General features: G+C 39.9%; 1 protein-coding gene across 2 annotated transcripts in view; it reads right to left on the reverse strand.

The window, feature by feature from the left end:
* Positions 1 to 3337: 3337 nt before the first annotated feature.
* mrc1a (mannose receptor, C type 1a) overlaps positions 3338 to 20972 on the reverse strand; it is a 179961-nt gene continuing 162326 nt past the window's right edge. For both annotated transcript variants that reach the window (XM_052603131.1, XM_052603130.1), the window contains exon 30: positions 3338 to 4008. In XM_052603131.1, the coding sequence (XP_052459091.1) occupies positions 3770 to 4008 (239 nt within the window). In that variant the 3' untranslated portion in view covers positions 3338 to 3769. The remainder of the gene's footprint in view (positions 4009 to 20972) is intronic.

A 20972-nucleotide genomic window follows, 5' to 3' on the forward strand; every position in this document is an offset into this window, starting at 1 on the left:
TGCAGTGTTGGCCCTTCTTTTTCAGGACCTCTGCAATTCGACTGGGCATGCTCTCAATCACCTTCTGGGCCAAATCCTGACTGATAGCAACCCATTCTTTCATAATCACTTCTTGGAGTTTATCAGAATTAGTGGGTTTTTGTTTGTCCACCTGCCTCTTGAGGATTGACCACAAATTCTCAATGGGATTAAGATCTGGGGAGTTTCCAGGACATGGACCCAAAATTTCAACATTCTGGTCCCCGAGCCACTTAGTTATCACTTTTGCCTTATGGCACGGTGCTCCATCGTGCTGGAAAATGCATTGTTCTTCACCAAACTGTTGTTGGATTGTTGGAAGAAGTTGCTGTTGGAGGGTGTTTTGGTACCATTCTTTATTCATGGCTGTGTCTTTGGGCAGAATTGTGAGTGAGCCCACTCCCTTGGATGAGAAGCAACCCGACACATGAATGGTGTCAGGATGCTTTACTGTTGGCATGACACAGGACTGATGGTAGTGCTCACCTTTTCTTCTCCGGACAAGCCTTTTTTCCATATGCCCCAAACAATCGGAAAGGGGCTTCATCGGAGAATATGACTTTGCCCCAGTACTCAGCAGTCCATTCACTATACTTTCTGCAGAAGATCAATCTATCCCTGATGTTTTTTTTGAAGAGAAGTGGCTTCTTTGCTGCTCTTCTTGACCCCAGGCCATCTTCCAAAAGTCTTCGCCTCACTGTGCATGCAGATGTGCTCACACCTGCCTGCTGCCATTCATGAGCAAGCTGGTGGCACTCCGATCCCGCAGCTGAATCCTCTTTAGGAGATGATCCTGGCGCTTGCTGGACTTTCTTAGACGCCCTGAAGTCTTCTTTACAAGAATTGAACCTCTTTCCTTGAAGTTCTTCATGAGCCTATAAATTGTTGATTTAGGTGCAATCTTAGTAGCCACAATATCCTTGCCTGTGAAGCCATTTTTATGCAACGCAATGATGGCTGCATGCGTTTCTTTGCAGGTTACCATGGTTAACAATGGGAGAACAATGATTTCAAGCATCACCCTCCTTTTAACATGTCAAGTCTGCCATTCTAACCCAATCAGCCTGACATAATGATCTCCAGCCTTGTGCTCGTCAACATTCTCACCTGAGTTAACAAGACGATTACTGAAATGATCTCAGCAGGTTCTTTAATGACAGCAATGAAATGCAGTGGAAAGTTTTTTTTGAGATTAAGTTAATTTTCATGGCAAAGAAGGACTATGCAATTCATCTGATCACTCTTCATAATATTCTGGAGTATATGCAAATTGCTGTTATAAAATCTTTTCCAATTTCCAATATCTACTCATTTCTCAAAACTTTTGGCCACGACTGTATTTGGTGCCTTGTGACGGTCACTGTCTCACATGTTTGGGCATTGAGCACACTGAGCAAGCATTCATGGACATTCATTCATGGCACATGATCTATTTGTGGGGACGATCTATTTGTGGGGACATGACCATCTCGGCGTTGCATGAAAGACTCTTTTGTCAAACGCTGTGGGGTCCCTCTGCCTTTGCTGCGATCCAGTGTTTGTCATGGTGATGATTTCTCCAGAAGGAGTTTGTCACCCCTCAAGCACTCCACTCCACTCATCTACAGTGTGGAGGGAGTGTCCATTTCTTTCGGTTCTTTCAAATCCTGAGGTGTGACATGGCATTAAAATTATACTGGCCTGCAACAGAACCTTCAAGCCCCTTGGTAAGTTCCTTCGTTTCTTTGTGCAGGAGTTGCCATGAAACTGGTATCCAGGCATGCTGTGGTAATCACGGATGCCTCGGACACCAGCTGGGGGACCACATGCAATATTCACGCAGTCTCAGGAGTTTGGACAGGTCCCCGACTGCATTAGCATATCAACTGCCTCAAGTTGCTAGCAGTAGTCCTTGCCCTCTGACTACGCAATGTGTTCTCTTCCAAATGAAAGGGCATGCTTTCCCAGTGTTATCCAAGTCCTTCTGCTGGGTTGCGAGGAACAACTGTAGTCAACTGTGTAGAGCCCTGCCCTATCGTCTGCCTTATAAGAAGGATCAGGAGGCCTACACAGGGCACTGGAGGGGGCAGCACCTGTGGCGTGTTGGTCGGGATCCCAATTCGTCGGTCATCACCGACGTGACATCAAGAGTGACCGAATGAAAGGTAAACATCTCAGTGTTTATGTATGTAACCCTCGTTCCCTGAAGGAGGGAACGGAGACGTCATGTCCGGTTGCCACAGTTCCTGTACCACCACTGAGCTTCCATGATCACCGCTGTTGGGGGTTCGATGCTTTGCTCAAGGTTGTGCTATTGCTGGCCCGAGATTCAAACCCACAACCCTAGGGTTAGGAGTCATAATCTCTATCTACTAGGCCACGAGTGGTTTACACGTATTTATATATGCACAAACTGAACACGATTCACAGACATTTAATGGAATAATGAGTCCTTGAAAAAGGAGGGGTCAATATCAAAAGTTTCAGTGAGTATCTTGTGTGGCCACCAGCTGCTTTAAGTTCTACAATGTTTCTCATCCTCACGGACTGCACTAGATGTTCCAGTACTTGCTGTGAGACGTTACCATACTCTTCAACCATGGCATTGGCAAGTTCCTGGACATTTCTCAGGGATACAAAGTTACTCCTGCTTTGGAACTATAAGGATATAGGATATCTCTTGTTCTTTTTGTCTTCCTGTAGTACTGTCTTAAGCATCTTACATTATGGACATAGCAGTTTATCACTCTGGTCAAATCTGCAGTCATCATGCTTTCCTGCAGCAGATCTATGCCATGTTCAAGCAGGTGGACAAGGACTCTGAGCATCTTTCCTCTGACATTTCAGTGACAGAGTCAGTACAATGGTCTCTTTAATATCCTATGTATCCTTTAGTATCCTACCTGTAAACTGTTAGTGTCCTAGGGACTGTTCCATATGTGAAATAATTGTTTATGGCTTATTGAACATACATGGAAAAAGTCTGTAAATCTTATTTGGATTTCACAAAATTATAAGTACAGTATTCTTCAAAAGGAATGTATCTTCTTCACAACATACATGGGTTGCATTCCATATGGGAAAGACAAAGTAAGACGTATCTAGTTATTTTCAGGATTGTATATATGTTTGTGTCTTCAAGATGAAAACCCCAAATGTCCTCTGTTCTCTATATAAATCACATACATTCCAAACATTAATTCCATACATTATGAAATTAAGAAACCTATTTCAACTATATTTTTATTATATATATATATATATATATATATATATATATATATATATATATATATATATATATATATATATATATGAGAGAGAGAGAATGAGAGAGAGAGACCTAATGCATGTTTATTTGCAGAGGTTTATGAAGCAAGTACAGGTTACAGAAACCATGATATTATTAAGGAAACATTCATATACAAAAAAAAAAAAAAAAATGTACAGACTTGTTAAACTGTATCTAAAACTGTTATCCATGTTTGTCTAGTTTGATCATGGATTATTTAATTATTTGGGAAAATGACAAAGTTATTATAAAATAAGGAGCATTCATACATAAACACACGGTAGGATCATCTGGAACACAGGTGGGATTAAATGATAAACATGTATTTTAGAAGCCCTCCCCAGATATATGAGGTACTGTATTCTCAAGTTTAAAATTTAGGTTTGAATGGGATTTAATAGGGCCACTTCCCCTACTTTCATAGTTAGGGGTTGTGTACATGTTTGTGTGTATCTGTATGTCAAAGTGTGTATGTTTTTGCTAAGCGTGCTCATTCTGTTCAATATTTGCAACAAGTCCCTTTGTATCAATAGTGGCAGGAGACCGTATCAGGTCAGAATTTATGTAGAGTCTGTTGTCAAACGTACATTCTCCAATCACAGGCCTAGGGATTCTCTTAAAAAACAAAAATGTGGCAAGCCCTGCAATAGCAATTATGACCAAGACAACCCCTACTGCAATACCAGTAGAGCCATGAGGGGCCTCTTCCACCACAGTGACTGCAATGCAAAAACAGAAATTAGTAGCAAGATTAAAATGTCTAGAATACAAATTTACTACTATTTTATATTTAGGGCTGTCAAAAATGTATAAGAATTTTGAGATGTTAAATGTCTATTTGGTTTATGTATGTATGTATATATATATATATATATATATATATATATATATATATATATATATATATCTATATATATATCTAAGTGAACCTTGCTGGCATTGTTGAGGCCAAGCAAATGTGCTTGCAAGAGACTGTGCCTGTCAAAGACAATCTTCACATGCGAGGACATACTTTGATATAAGTGTGTGTGTGTGTGTGGCCCACAACTTTATTTAAATGTTTTCTATTTCAGGTATAGAAATGCATACTCATGGAGCTACACTGTTTAATAAAGCCTTTTAGACAGACTGGCACTGTGATAAATAAATAAATAAATAAATATAACCTTTTAAACTAAACATTTCTATATAATGGGAGATATATGCAGATGTATGCAGGGATAATTTCCATCACACTCACCCAATTGTTTCATGTTGTTAGATTTTTCAATAGATCTCAACAAACTGATGGTGACAAAACCTTTGTTTCACATTTAATGGAGGGCTGCTAAGATCTATCAGAAATACAACATACTAATAGAATAGTTAACTTTTTAGGGGTCAAGCCAGAAGGGGCGAAGAGCCCAATTGTTCCCCTGAGGATTATTATTATTATTATTATTAGGGCTCAAGCCCTAAGGGGCGAAGAAAGAAATACGAGAGATGAATCACCGCTGTGATCACAAGCGTGTGGAGTCACGAGATCATAACAAACAAATGTATTCTTTTTTCTGTAGCTTTTAAAAATAAAATATTACAGCAATATCACACAATCCACGAATTAGAACACACCAAGAGCTAAATTCAGATGTTTGTGATTGTAATGTGTGAAAATGAAATATTCGCGGCAGCCTCTCTGACACTATCTGAAATCACCGCCTCCGATCAGTGCGTGCAGTGTCACAAGAACAAAATTATTCTTGTTTAAGAGCTTTTTAAAATAAAACATTACAGCGAAAGCACACAATTATAAAAGAACAACAGCTAAATTCAGATGTTTATTAGCTGTTTAAGTGCGCAAATTAAATACTATTTAACAGATTATTTCAAAATACATAATATCTTGGAGAATATGAACGAAAACTATGGAAGCATATGGGTATCAATATTCTATTTGGAATGTAATTTGCAAAATGACAATGCAATATGTAAAATGGAAATGCATTTCTGTATTTACCTTTACATTTTCCAATACATTTGTGCAACGTATGGTGCAAAATGAAAATGAAAATTAAATTACATAATTTTCATTTGCTATTTCACACACTAGTTTTAATATGTAAAATGAATACTAATTTTAACGCTTTATAAGTTGCAAAACTAAAATGAAAATGTATTACAGAAATGATTAGATATGTATAACATGTTCAATCAAAAACTGTGGCAAAATTATCATCCAAATGCTATTTTTCTTAATTGCATTAACACTCACAGTCAAGACACGTACGATTGCATTTTCATTCAATATCCCGCAATGAATGTATGAAAAAAATGTGCACATTGAAAATCCATTCCGAGCCGATCAAGTCTCCGCCCCCTCATGCACCGTCAATCACTGCGTGAACAAGGCGTGGCTTCCAGAAGGTCAAGAGACTCAATACTCAAGAAGAGGATTCAAGTGAAAGAACATGGACAAGACAGTTGTTCAGTGTACTTTTTGATCATTTCGGTTTATGGCTTCAATATTTCATTCGCACTTGTGGAGCTGAAATGCTGCTTTCATTTGATTGGTCAAATCGCTCCGCCTTCAGCTCAGTCTTTTCATTCTTTCAGACAGAATAAGAGTCAGTGCGAGTGAAGCACTGTAATGTCTGAAACCACCGCTCACTGTTAATTAGTATAATATTTGAATCAGATGTAGCTGGGCACATAATTCATGCTGCTGCGACATGCAAGAGACCCCGTTAAATTATTTCTAGGTTATAGTTTTGTATTAATATTGTCCCACTGATAAAAACAATGCAAATAGTTCTGTCTCCTTGGATAACAGTGAAGTGGAAATAAATATAGTTACATTTATGAAATAAAATTAAATACGATTTTTTGGCAAGGTAAGGCTGGCCAGTTATAGAGCAACGCGAGTCAGACGAGTCTGAAGATCTGAGCTGAATTTGGTGAAACATTAAAGTCCTAGTCTGTGTCAATTACTCTCATAATAAATAATAATAATAATGTTACCAGTATTTTTCGGACTATAAGTCACACCTAAGTATAAGTTGCATCAGTCCAAAAAAAACATATATAAGTCGCAATGGACTAAGTCGCATTTATTCAGAACCAAGAGAAAACATTACCGTCTACAGCCGCGAGAGGGCGCTCTATGTTTTCAGTGTAGATTACAGAAGCACTGAGCAGCATAGAGCGCCTTCTCTCAGCTGTAGGCTGTACAGCTTGGTTCATTTCTCTTGGTTCATGTCAAATGAATTTTGATAAATAAGTCGCACCTGATTGTAAGTCGCAGGACCAGCCAAACTATGAAAAGAAGTGCGACTTATAATCCGGAAAATACGGTAAATATATGTTGTCTTTCTCAAGCCCAACAAAGAAGACTAAAAAGAGAAACATCAATTTAGTATGTAATAAAACGAATATTACTCATTTATTTAAGTAAATGTAACTATATTAATTTTCACAATTATTTATTAATGTCATACACGCACATACCTAGTGCCTTATGACTTAAAATATCTATTATTGATTTTTATTTCCACTTCACTTTAATCCAAAGAGACAGAACTATTTGCACTGTATTTATCAGTGGGACAATATTCATACAATACTACAACCTAGAAATAATTTGCAGGTCTCAGCAGCACGAATTATGTGCCCAGCTACATTTGATTCAAATATTATGCTAATTAACAGTGAGCGGTGGTTTCAGACATTACAGTGCCGCACTCGCACTGACTCTTATTCTGTCTGAAAAAATGAAAATACCGAGCTGAAGGCGGATCGATTCGACCAATCAGATGAAAGCAGAGTTTCAGCTCCGCCCACAAGTGCGAATTAAATATTGAAGCCATAAACCAAAATTATCCAAAAGTACACTGAATAACTGGCTTTGTCCATGTTCTCTCACTTGAATCCTCTTCTTGAGTAATGAGTCTCTTGACCTTCTGCAAGCCACGCCTTGTTCACGCAGTGATTGACGTGGCGCGAGGGGGTGGAGACGTGATCTGCTCAGAATGCATTTTCAGTGTGCACATTGAATTTTGCTACATTCATTGCGGGACACTGAATGAAAATGCAATCGTAAGTGTCTTGACTGTGAGTGTTAATGCAATTAAGAAAAATAGCATTTGAATATATAAAAAAACAGAAAATCATTCGTCTTGTTTTTTTTTATGTATGTATAATATTATTATTATTATTATTATTATTATTATTATTATTATTATTATTTTGATCTAACAAGAATTAATCTATATTTAATTAAATCATTGATATTTTATTTTACATTTGTCAATTTCTACATCTAAACACCTAAAAACCTTTTTTTTATCCCAAAACCCAATTTATCTGGTGTCCACACTTTTATTTTCATAATAAACTTGTTTGTTAGATTATAGACAGTTACAGTGGTCTATAATAAATATTAACAGGTTTTATTCAAGCTGTTTAGAATGATTGAAGTAGGCTATTTTTTTTAAATGTAACTCCTAAAAAAATTAAAAAATAAAAAACTTTAGAAAACAATTACTGTTGTACTTTTTTATACATTTTGTATAATTCCATAGTTAATGTATTATAATTGTAAAAATAAAAATAAGTCACTCATATATAAATCTCTTAGGCCTTATCCTTTTCTGACAGTTTTAGGGATTTAAAAAAAATCTTAAAAATCCTTATTTGCGCTGCAAATAATAAATTAAAACTCATTTGTTACTGACCTATGACATCCTGTGAAATGGCATTTATCCAAATTTACATAATCTCATGGATGTAACAGTAAAACTGTTCAGCTCACAAATGAAGACTAGGCTGTAATGCAAGCAGAACTTTCACAAATGCTTATAGGTCAATAAAATCATTACAAAACACTTAGAAATCATTAATGGATTTGATAAAACTGTAAAATAATGTCGTCTTATTTGTTAACATTAGTTGATGCATTGGTAACACTTTATAATAACTGCACTTATTAGTAAATAGTCAGTTCAGGCTTTATAAAGTCTTGTCCCAACATTAATAGTCATTAGTAAGCAGCTCATAAATACAGCTATAAATAACTTGTTCTTGGTTTATAAGCACATTTATTACAAAGGAGAGTAAAGGGTCAGTTATCTTCCTAAGAAAAATAAAAATAAACAAACAAAACACAGATTTTTTATAATAATTATTCTTTAAATGTTTTCCATATGATGGTGAAATAACTTTGATGAAGAGATGTTTTTTGTGTTTTTTTGTTTTGTTTGTTTTTTTTTTTTTTACAGTGGATTCTAATCTTCAAAAATGACCTTGTTGTATGATTTTTGAGTTCACCCTTCAGATTAGACTATAGAACTGTAGTGTTACTTGTTTAGGATTCACAATGTTATTTACTTTTAATTTATGTCATTATGTCCTTTTTGAGCAATCTTCTTTTACATATATTAGACCAAAATGTCAAGTTTGCATAGGAAAAGCAGTTATTATATCAGCAAACAGAAAATTGGATTACAAATGAACAAACTAAGCTATAAGTATTAATGTGTCAAAAAATGTTAAATTGTGATTAGATTTTGTAGAGAAACTGAGCAAAGGTAACCTCCCTTAAAACACAGTACAATTGACCGGAAATGACTGAGCTGGCTTATCTAAAACCAGGAAATAATTGTGCATATGTTCAGTTGATAGAGCATTAGCAATTGCTCTAGAATATATTTGATACAATATTTTTTTCATTTTTTTTCTCTTTTTACATTACAAAAAACAGAACTTTATTACATTTATTGCATGAAATGAACTGTATTATACACCTCAAAGGGAATTGAGTTACGATATCAAATTCTACATATTGTTTGATGTTTTATTGTTCTGTGTTGTTATCGTATTGTATTTGTATTTGCTATTATTATTGTTACAGTAAAGTGTTATTTTTATATTAAACTTTTGGTTTCCTGTATACACTTTATATGGTTCTCCTCACTCCTTTCGAGTCTAGAACTGGTCCAGTGGATATTTACATTGGAGGACACAAGTGCTACATTGTGTGTGTGTGTTTGTGTGTGGGTGTGAGTGTGCGTATGTGTATGATCAATCCATTATCAGCATTTTTGCACTAATGCTGTGTGCTGCACTAATCACCTCTCATGTTGTTTACAATGTTACTGAAGGTTGTGCATCATACAATAAACAATGTCTACATCAGGGTGATTTTAAGCAAACTGCAAGTACTATTTGTTCATAAAACAAATAAAATGGAAAAGTGTACCTTTAAAATAATAATAATAATAATAAAAAATAGAAATCCCATATAGACATTCACCCAACTGGATCCCATTAAAATCCTATAGGACTGATCCTACAGGATATTTATATCTTGTCCTACAAGACCATTCCTATCAGAATCCTATAGGCACGGTTCAAAAATATGATAGAAATTCCAATTAGAATCCTGTACAGTTTTCTTATTGGAATCCTTTAGGGTTTTTTGACAAGGGATTTCTTGCTGAAATAGGTGCAAATTGATCTTAAGCAGTAAAGATAAGACACATCTTTTCTTTTGTGATTTTCTTGGTGTGATCTAACGAATAACCTACATACTACTGGGACTTCATTCAAATCCGTTATCATTCTCTTCAGTAACTGTGTGTGTATGTATGTATGCATGTATGTATGTGTGTATTTGTATGTGTATGTGTCCATTAGGTTTTAGATCCATGTAATAGAATAGCTCAATAAATTCTTGTTCCATTTATAAACAAGTATTTTCTTGTGTGGTGTATTTTAAGATTAAACTTTCCCCAGATCTGCGCTACCTAGCTCGTAATGTATAAATTATAAACCTGTTTGTATTCTAATTATCCATGAAGTAATATAAACAGAAGTGTAAAGATATACTGATTTTAACGTTCGCTGGAAGAACCATTGATGAAGTATAAACTAATTAAATTGGGAATCAGTTCAAATAAAGCAATTTGAATCTTTAGACCTTATTCTTAAAAGAAATGAGCTAATTGTTTCCATACAGTGTTATTCTTGTTTAATTTGAAAAACTCTATATTTTTTTAAATATAATATAAAAGCCCCACGGTACCAGGTAATACCTGTAGCAGTGGATCTGAGATCTGTCGAAACACAACTGTGCTACAAATGTGAAAAATATCCAGGGCATTGTCACGCTGTCAGTCTCTGTTTTCCTGGGTGTCCCCTAGTTAGCTCACTTCTCCTTAGGCACTTCACCATAGGCACTTTAATTCCGCTAGTCTGGTCATGTCGTCACAGTAATTGCACTCCAATTAAATCGCACAGGTGCTGCAATCCTTTGTCATTAGTCTCCCTATATAGAGCTGTCTTTCTCTGTTGTCTGTATGGAGTCCTTACCCTATGTGTGTATTGTGCTCGTCTCCCGAGTCTTCACTTTACCTCCTTGCTTCCTCCGAGTTCCCGTTCCATCCGGTTTCCTCTTTCATTTTTGGTTTTATTTGTCTCTCATGACTGTTTATTTGGTATGTTACCTTTTGTTACAATAAACCATACTTGCATTTGGATCCTGTCCTCACCTTGTGTTTTTCCAAAAACCCACCGTCACAGAAGGACTCCATCCACATTGGATCCAGCAGTATGTTAAATACCATTCCCTCCCCAGCCAGCAAGAGGGAGAGAAATGGTTTCGAGGGCTCTCACCTAGTGGTGTTCCGGGGGACCAGGGGAGGTCGATCCGGAGCAAGTGGTCGAGAGGAGGTCCGGCAGCGATCGCCACTGTGGGCTCCCGTCGAACCGGGATTCGGTTGGGGACTGCCATTTCCCCAGGAGGTCCCGAGAGGAGAGGGGAGACAGGATGGCCACCAGCCCAGCGCCACAGCACAAGATGGCCGCCAGCTCAGCGCCACAGCACAAGATGGCCGCCAGCTCAGCGCCTACGCCCAAGATGGCAGCAGTGACATTTTTGGAGTATTTCTCTAATCTATCTAAGATCCTAGAGATTCCCAAGATGGTTCACGTCATGGCTGCTGAGCCAGCGTCTCAGCCCAAGATGGCAACCAGCCCAGTGCGACAGCCCAAGATGGCCGCCAGCCCAGAGCAACAGCACAAGATGGCCGACTCAACGCCTGAGTCTCCAGACAGGGTGCCACCGACTCGCCATCATAGAGGGCGGAGGAGGAGGAGACAGGCGTCTACCGCTCCTCAAAGTCCGGAAGACGTTCCCAAGCAGCCCACTGTCGTCCCGGAGGACGTTCCCGAGTGGGCAGCTGCCGTCCCCGATGCTGGTGTCCGATGCTGTTCCGGAGACTGAGGCGGTGCCCGAGGCTGTTCCCGAGGCGGTGCCCGATGCTGTTCGAGAGGCCGAGGCGGTGCCCGACGCTGTTCCCGAGGAGGTGCTCGCTGCTGTTCCGGAGGCTGAGGCGGTGCCCGCTGCTGTTCCGGAGGCAGAGGCGGTGCCCGCTGTTGTTCCGGAGGCCAAGGCGGTGACCAAGGCCGTTCCCGATGTGGTGACTGAGGCGGTGCCCGAGGCCGTTCCAGAGGCAGTGCCCGAAGCAGAGGTGTCTCACGTCTCCACAGGCAGTCTTAAGTCAAGTCAGGTGCCCATTGACTGTTCAGAGTTGAGTCAGTTCCCGGTTGACCCTGCGGAGTCGAGTCAGGTGTTCGTGGACCTTCCAGAGCTAGGGTTAGTCACCGATGACCTTCCAGAGTCAGGGCTAGTCACAGATAGCTTTCCAGAGTCAGGGCTAGTCACAGATGGCTTTCCAGAGTCAGGGCTAGTCACAGATGGCTTTCCAGAGTCAGGGCTAGTCACAGATGGCCTTCCAGAGTCAGGGCTAGTTACCAATGGCCTTCCAGAGTCAGGGCTTGTCACTATTGACCTTTCAGAGTCGAGTCAGGTTCCCATGAACTCTCCAGAGACAAGGCTAGTCACCGGTGATCTTCGAGGACTGAGTCAAGTCACCGGTGATCTTCGTCCTCCCATGGGGTCGGCCACAAGAATGTGGTGGTCTTCCGCTCCACCCTGGGGGACTCCGGCCTCGACCGCGAGGACGTGGTGGTCTTCCGCTCTGCCCTGGGGGACTCTGGCCTTGACTACGAGGATGTGGTGGTCTTCCGCTCCGCCCTGGGGGGGCTTCTGCCTTGACCACATGGGTGTGATGGCCCTCTGTTCCGCCCGGGTGGTAATCACCTAATGTCCTCCATTTACCCATGTTTTTGTTTTCATTTGTTTTTCTATTTTCCTCCTTTGGACCTGACCCTCCGTCCCTCCCCTTTGTTTTTCCTCCGCCAGTCCACCACCCTCCTGGTCTCCTTGTTTTGTATTTCACCTCTCCTGCTTCTGCCTCGCCATTCCATCTGGTTGTTCCGTCTCTGTTTTCTGACCCTCCGTCCCTCCCCCTAGTCCGCCGCCGCTTCACCTCCCTCCTACCTCTTTTTCTGTTGGGTTTTCCGGGGTTTCAGGTGGAGCATCTGGGAGCTGCTCCGTAGGGGAGGGGGTAATGTCACGCTGTCAGTCTCGGTTTTCCTGGGTGTCCCCTAGTGAGCTCACTTCTCCTTAGGCACTTCACCATAGGCACTTTAATTCCGCTAGTCTGGTCATGTCGTCACCGTAATTGCACTCCAATTAAATCGCACAGGTGCTGACAATCCTTTGTCATTAGTCTCCCTATATAGAGCTGTCTTTCTCTGTTGTCTGTATGGAGTCCTTACCCTATGTGTATATTGTGCTCGTCTCCCGAGTCTTCACTTTACCTTCTCGCTTCCTCCGAGTTCCCGTTCCATCCGGTTTCCTCTTTCATTTTTGGTTTTATTTGTCTCTCATGACTGTTTATTTGGTATGTTACCTTTTGTTACAATAAACCATACTTGCATTTGGATCCTGCCCTCACCTTGTGTTTTTCCCAAAACCCACCGTCACAGGCATACAATGTATGCATTATTTGTTTTTAACTCGGTTACAGTTCAAATATACCTGAACCAGCTTATCACGGAGTTCAGGATTACTTGAAATTTACTGGCAGATGTGTAGGAGCAGGCTTGGAACTCATCTATCACAAAGAGATAAACCACTTATTATTATCAAATACTTTATTTTCTTTACATAGCGTTTGTTCACACTTGTCATGGTTTGATTAAAACAAACTCAGGTGTGATTGTTATCTTAAAGTGGTTAATTTGAGTAAGTGTGAGCACTGTCATCTGAAACCTGGTGCACACCAAATAAGTGGACTGAGGCAGATAAAAAGATGGGTCTCGGTCAGCTTCCAAACAAACTCTGTTGCAGTTCAAATTAAATATGAAGCAACACTGACCCAATACTTCTAAACTAACCAAACACAGGATGTAATGATAATATTCGATGCTATGCAACATGATTTGACAATACAGAACGAGCAGTGTATCCAAAACAAAATGAGCAGAAGGCATTGACAGTTTACAGCAGTGACTTTATGATTTTGAGATGCATCTTTTCAGACTGAGGACATTTGAGGGAATCAAACATAACTATTTAAAAAGATTGAAACATTCACTGATGCTCCAGAAGGAAACAAGATGCATTAAGAGCTGGGGGTGAAAACTTTTGGAATTTGAAGATCAAGGTAAATTGTACTTTAATTTTTGTACCGTGAAACATACAAGTATCTTCTGTTACTTACGAAGGGCAGAACTAAATGGAAAAAATTATATTTCAACAAAATAAGACAAATTTGGCCATCTTCATTGTGTTAAGTTTTTGACCCCCAGCTCTTAATGCCTCTTGTTGCATCAAAACGGAAATTGAATTCAGCTGAACGTACTTTACTGTTTATCACAACAAAGGTCTAAGCAAGCGCACAACACTGACAACGTATGCGATAGAGTACGAGACCAAACGTTAAATCAGCGGGAGTTAAAAGCAGATCGTAAGTGTATTTATTTCTTGTCTCATTAGTGTTTAGCGCAGTTGTCGTTGCTAGGAAACACTTGTTTGTTTACTGTGTTGAGACATGCTGCGTTTGTTCTCGTACTCTATCGCATACGTTGTCAGTGTTGTGCGCTTGCTTAGACCTTTGTTGTGATAAACAGTAAAGTACGTCCAGCTGAATTCAATTTCCGTTTTGTCGGGTTTAAAAAAGATTAGTATACCGTGGCAGCGGTCGCGGCAGCCCTCCAGTTAAGCCCTCTTCATGTGAAGACCGAAGAGTGTAAAGACCATCGACTCTACCGTGCGACTCCACCGGGCAGGGGATATAAGTATTGTTTTGATTAATCTTTTTCCTTTTCCTTGTTTCATTTCTGTTTCAGTTGTTTTTTGTTTATAACCAAATCTTACTATGTGTTTCCAGATCCCTACTATCATTACCACTTGTAAACCATGCATCACACAATGTAGACAGCACAATCTTAACAACCTGCATACTTTGCCTATGTCTGCTAATACACTACTTTCTCTTCTTATTGGTCTCTGGAATTGCCAGTCTGCTGTAAACAAAACCGATTTCATAACTTCTATTATTAGTCATTCAAAGCTTGATCTCATGGCCCTAACAGAGACCTGGATCAAACCAGGGGACACTGCTACACCTGCAGCACTCTCCAATAATTTCTCATTTTCCCACTCCCCCCGTTTGACTGGAATTTTCCCATTCCCCCCGTTTGACTGGAAGAGGTGGAGGTACTGGTCTGCTCATCTCTAATGATTGGAAATTTAATCCTTTACCATCTTTGGGTATCAACAGCTCCTTTGAATCTCATTCAGTTACTGTTAACTACCCTTTTAAAATACATTTTTTAGTTGTCTATCGACCCCCAGGACCACTGGGTAACTTTTTGGATGAATTAGATGTGTTGCTCTCAACCTTTTCTGAGGATGGTACTCCCCTAGTTATGCTTGGAGATAGATAAACCTCTGTTTGCCGATTTCCACACTCTGCTTGCCTCTTTTGATCTCAACCGAGTGTCAACTACTGCTACTTACAAATCAGGCAACCAACTGGACCTTATTTATACACGAAACTGCTCTACTGATCATGTTCTGGTTACTCCACTGCACACGTCGGATCACTTCCTCCTCACTCTTAACTTCAACATGATCCCTGACACATCACTTACCCCTCCACATGTCATCTTTCGACGTAACCTACGCACACTTTCACCCTCCCGGCTATCTGCAATGGTTTCATCTTCACTTCCTTCCCCTAAACTGTTTGCATCTTTGGATGCTAACAGTGCTACTGATACTTTCTGCTCCAATTTTACATCTTGTTTAGACACTGTTTGCCCCTTATCTTCCAGGCCAGCCCGTAACACCCCTTCTGCCCCTTGGTTATCTGATGTTCTACGCGAACACCGTTCTAAGCTTAGAGCTTCTGAAAGGGTGTGGCGCAAGTCCAAAAATACTACTGACCTTATTGTGTATCAGTCACTCCTATCTTCTTTCTCTGCTAATGTCTCCTCTGCTAAAATGACATACTACCATAACAAAATTAACAATTCATCTAACGCACGCATGCTTTTTAAAACATTTTCCTCACTTCTTTGCCCCCCCCCCCCCCCCCCGCTTCATCTCTAATAGCTGACGACTTTGCAATGTTTTTCATTAATACAATTAAACACATTAGTGCACAATTTTCCACACCACAATCAGTCAAGCTCAAATCAACAGCAAACTTACAATCATTTACTTCCTTCTCTTCACTCTCTGATGCAGAAGTCTCAAAACTCATCCTTTATAATCACCCTACAACTTGCCCGCTTGATCCTATTCCATCTCATCTCCTTCAAGCCATTTCTCCTGAAGTTGTACCTGCACTCACTCACATCATCAACACTTCCCTCCACAATGGTGTTTTCCCCTCATCATTTAGACAGGCACATATAACTCCACTACTTAAGAAACCCAACCTCAACCCATCTCTTTTAGAGAACTACAGACCAGTTTCCCTTCTTCCTTTTATTGCAAAAACACTTGAACGAGCTGTGTTCAAACAAGTCTCTACATTTCTCACACACAACAATCTCCTTGACAGCAACCAATCTGGCTTTAGAAGTGGACATTCAACTGAGATGGCCTTGCTCTCAGTTGTTGAAGCTCTAAGACTGGCAAGAGCAGAATCCAAATCTTCAGTTCTTATCCTGCTTGATCTGTCCGCTGCTTTTGACACGGTTAACCACCAGATCCTCCTATCAACCCTACTGGCAAATGGCATCTCAGGAACCACACTTCAATGGTTTGAGTCCTTCAAAGTATCTTGGAGAGGTGAGGTGTCCAAGTCTCAACATCTAACTACTAGGGTGCCTCAGGGCTCAGTTCTTGGACCACTTCTCTTCTCTGTCTACATGGCATCATTAGGTTCTGTCATTCAGAAACATGGCTTTTCATACCACTGCTTTATTCAACATCAAGAAGATCAAGCCCTTTCTTTCGGAACATGCTGCACAACTCCTTGTTCAAGCTCTTGTTCTGTCCAGGCTGGACTATTGCAATGCTCTCTTGGCAGGTCTTTCAGCCAATTCTAATTCAGAACGTGGCAGCAAGATTAATTTTTAATGAGCCAAAAAGGATACACGTAACACCTCTGTTTATCAATTTGCACAGGCTTCCAATAGCTGCTCGCATAAAATTCAAGGCATTGATGTTTGCCTACAAAACTACCACTGGCTCTGCACACATTTACCTAAATTTGTTACTTCAGACTTATGTGCCGTCTAGAAGCTTGCGTTCTGCAAGTGAATGTAGCTTGATTGTGCCATTCCAAACAAGTACAAAGTCACTTTTACAGACTTTTAAATTAAATGTTCCCATCTGGTTGAATGAACTCCCCAACTCAATCCGAGCAGCTGAGTCCTTAGCCATCTTCAAGAATCGGCTTAAAACCCATCTCTTCCATCTTTATTTGACCCTTTAACTTTAAAACTCACTATTCTAATTCTATTCTTTAAAAAATCTAACTACCTTTCTAATCTTTTTTTTTAATTCTATTTTCTTTTCATTTATTATGCAATTGTATATGTATGTGTGTGTGTATGTGTAAAGACCTCTAACTAGCTTGCTCTATTCTCTTATTTTTTTTTTTTATTCTATCTGTTTTCTTTTTATTTATTATATTATTTAAAATCCCATGCTACTTGTACTGTGTTAACCTAACTGAGACTTGTTATAGCACTTATATATCATTGCTCTTTTTGTTGTTTTTGATTGCTTCCACTGTCTTCATCTGTAAGTCGCTTTGGATAAAAGTGTGTGCTAAATGAATAAATGTAAATGTAAATATATATATATATTAGGGGTGGCATGGTTAAACTTTTTCACGGATCGGTTTAATTCATGGTTTTAGTCAAGGCATGGTTTTATTCATATCGCACATTTTGCACACAAAGGTAATTCAAAGTGCTTTACATAAAAGAAAGTATAATAATAATTAAGAAAAATAATAACAAGATTAAAACAAGCAATTTTAAAACTTCTAAAATTATTAAAAAAATTACTTATTTAAAATGAATTTAAAACAGTTAGAAAATGATTTTACATTAAAAAAAAAAGAAAAAAAAAAACAGTGAAAATATAGTGCAATCAGTTCGGACATTGCACAGTGCTCATTCAATAAATGCACAGCTAAACAGATGAGTTTTAAGTCTAGTTTTAAAAGTGACTAATATTAGCACATCCGATCTCTTCTGGAAGATGATTCCAACTGCAACTGTTTGTTTTCTTACTGACTATTATTGGAGCAATATCATCAATGACATTCTTAACTTTTGAGATGAAGGAATCAAGGAGAATATCAACAGAGTCTGCAGAAATGCTTGGTGTTAAAGATAGAGACTCGATAAGCAGTACACTTGTGTTCTCGTTTATGCATCTCCTTCTGACAGAGACCGAGTTTTAGAGTCACCGTTTTCGGTACAGTTCGGTATGTGCTATGTTTATGGAAAAAAAATATACTTTCTAATAAAAAAAGAAGAATAATATTCTATGCAACTACAAGCACTAGCATAAGTTTTTAGGTACAGAAATTGAATCAAGTAATCAAATGTAAACCAGCATTGCATATTGGACTGTATAAATGAAAGATTATTCTTTATTAAAGTTATAAAAGCTTTTTAATCAAGAGCAGTTAGTGATATCTTTGTTTTTTGCTGTTCGATGAATATAAAGACTGTCACTCTAAGAGAATGCACTGATACAGTAGGCCTACGTTCAACCAGCGATATCTGCTGTAGGATACTTACCAAGACGGGCATTTTTACATCATTTTTGTGTGAATTTGTCCATTTAAACACAATTCTTCAGAGAGAGCTTAATATTTGTGCACGTTCTTAGCTGCGGGTTTGTGCGCTTCAAGTGAGCCCATGCACAATTCTTCTCACTGCACGAGCTCGCTCGCATCGCTCGCTCGCATCCTTTGGCTCTAAATCTTAAACTGACAAAGCTTAAATTAGTTTAATTCCAGATACATATTAACGTGTGCTGTTCAGGTCGCATCTGTGCCCGCCCGCTATCAGCACCCAAGGCATTCACATTCATCAAGAGTGAATGATTTGTCTAGGTTTTTTTTTTAATCGCTATTGTTGTAATATCTGGGAATCCATAATGTGCATCCATCAACAAAAACATATTAGTGGAACCCAGTTTGTTTTACGTGCTAACCATATTACAGATGCTTTGTCAGATTTAAGTTGAACCGCAGTCCCAGCGCATGCCGAACCGTGTGGGGTGACCGAATGGTTCGTTTATATATATATATATATATATATATATATATATATATATATATATATATATATATATATATATAAAACATCTGTTCAATTTCTCATCAATACAATTATCTTATCAACCAATCAGATGGCAGTTGCTTCAGTGCATTTAGGGGTGTGGTCCTGGTCAAGATAATCTCCTGAACTCCAGACTGAATGTCAGAATGGGAAAGAAAGGTGATTTAAGCAATTTTGAGCTTGGCATGGTTGTTGGTGCCAGACGGGCCGGTCTGAATATTTCACAATCTGCTCAGTTACTGGGATTTTCACACACAACAATATCTAGGGTTTACAAAGAACGGTGTGAAAAGGGAAAAACATCCAGTATGTGGCAGTCCTGTGGGCAAAAAAGCCTTGTAGATGCTAGAGGTCAGAGGAGAATGGGCCGACTAATTCAAGCTGATAGAAGTGCAACTTTGACTTTGAAATAACTACTCGTTACAACCGAGGTATGCAGCAAAGCATTTGTGAAGCCACAACATGCACAACCTTGAAGCGGATGGGCTTCAACTCATCTCCACTACAAATAGAAAAAAAAGGCTACAATTTGCACGAGCTCACCAAAATTGGACAGTTGAAGACTGGAAAAATGTTGCCTGGTCTGATGTGTCTCAGTTTCTGTTGAGAAATTCAGATGGTAGAGTCAGAATTTGACGTAAACAGAATGAGAACATTGACCCATGCCTTGTTACCACTGTGCAGGCTGCTGGTGGTGGTGTAATGGTGTGGGGGATGTTTTCTTGGCACACTTTAGGCCCCTTAGCTGAGGTGTTGTTGGCGTCTGTACTGCGTATGAGCTCCGTCACTATATTCTTTTTATCAACTATTTTTATCTTAAAACTCAATTTTATACACCATTGTTTCAGTTTCTATAATGTGTGAATATATCCTCTATTGTATTCTACAACAAAAACAATCAGAGAGCCTCGTTATCACTAGTTTTATTTTGATCTCCTGAGTCTGCTATTAGCTTATAGCCCGTTAGCATCAGCAAGAGTGGTTGCTGCTAACTGCGCTTGCATTGCTAATACTCAATTCACACACATTACCATTGCTTTACTCACTGTTACTTGATTTAATAGCGGATGAATGTCTACCTTTGATTGCAGGTGAGGACACGTTCGAGAGTGGAGAGGCAGATTCGCAACCTGGAGGTGAGGCAGGCCCAGCTGAGAGAGCGGAGAGCCGCGCTGGAATCATCCCGGGCTGACGCTCACAAGTCCGGGGTAAGTGTACAGCGTGCTGTTTACAGTCCCACCACGTCTACTCCGTGTGTTTCTCTGCACAGGCCCGGTGCACCCAGGACGCGATCTTCCCAGATGTCCTTCACTCCAGCGCCGGGACACCACAGACCCTGGGTGCATCCACAGCGGAGGACGCAAGCCAGGCCCTGGGCGACGACTTCTCCCCCTCCGGTCTTCTGATCTCCACCCAGAACCACTTCGCTCCCCTCTGCGAGATGGGACGCGACGCTGTGATCATCGGAGACTCCATCGTCTGACACATCCGTGCTACGTTAGCCGAAGGTAAAGTGCACACTCATTGTTTCCCTGGTGCTCATGTTCTCAATGTTTCTGCGCAGATACCCGCAATCCTGAAGGTCGACACAAGCCCCAGAGCGGTCGTGCTTCATGCCGGGGTTAACGACACCATGATGAAGAGGGACTTCAAGAGGGAGATGATGAAGAGGGACTTCAGGAGCCTGATCGAGACGGTCGCAGCACGACGTCCGCGGCGATGATAATTGTGTCAGGACCACTGCCCACTAATCGATGATGACATGAAAGGTTCAGTAGACTTTTTGCTTTAAACGAATGGTTGTTGTCAGGGTGTAAATAACGGAAACTGCTATTGGTTAATAACTGGACTCTTTTCTGGGAGCATCCTAGGCTGTTTCGAACTGATGGCCTGCACCCCAGCAGAGTCGGAGTGGAGCTGCTCTCTGACAACATCTCCAGGACACTTCGCTCCATGTGACTAGTAAGACAATTCTCAA

This window comes from Carassius gibelio, chromosome A7 (genome assembly GCF_023724105.1).
Source record: "Carassius gibelio isolate Cgi1373 ecotype wild population from Czech Republic chromosome A7, carGib1.2-hapl.c, whole genome shotgun sequence".
Taxonomy (NCBI): Eukaryota; Metazoa; Chordata; class Actinopteri; order Cypriniformes; family Cyprinidae; genus Carassius; species Carassius gibelio.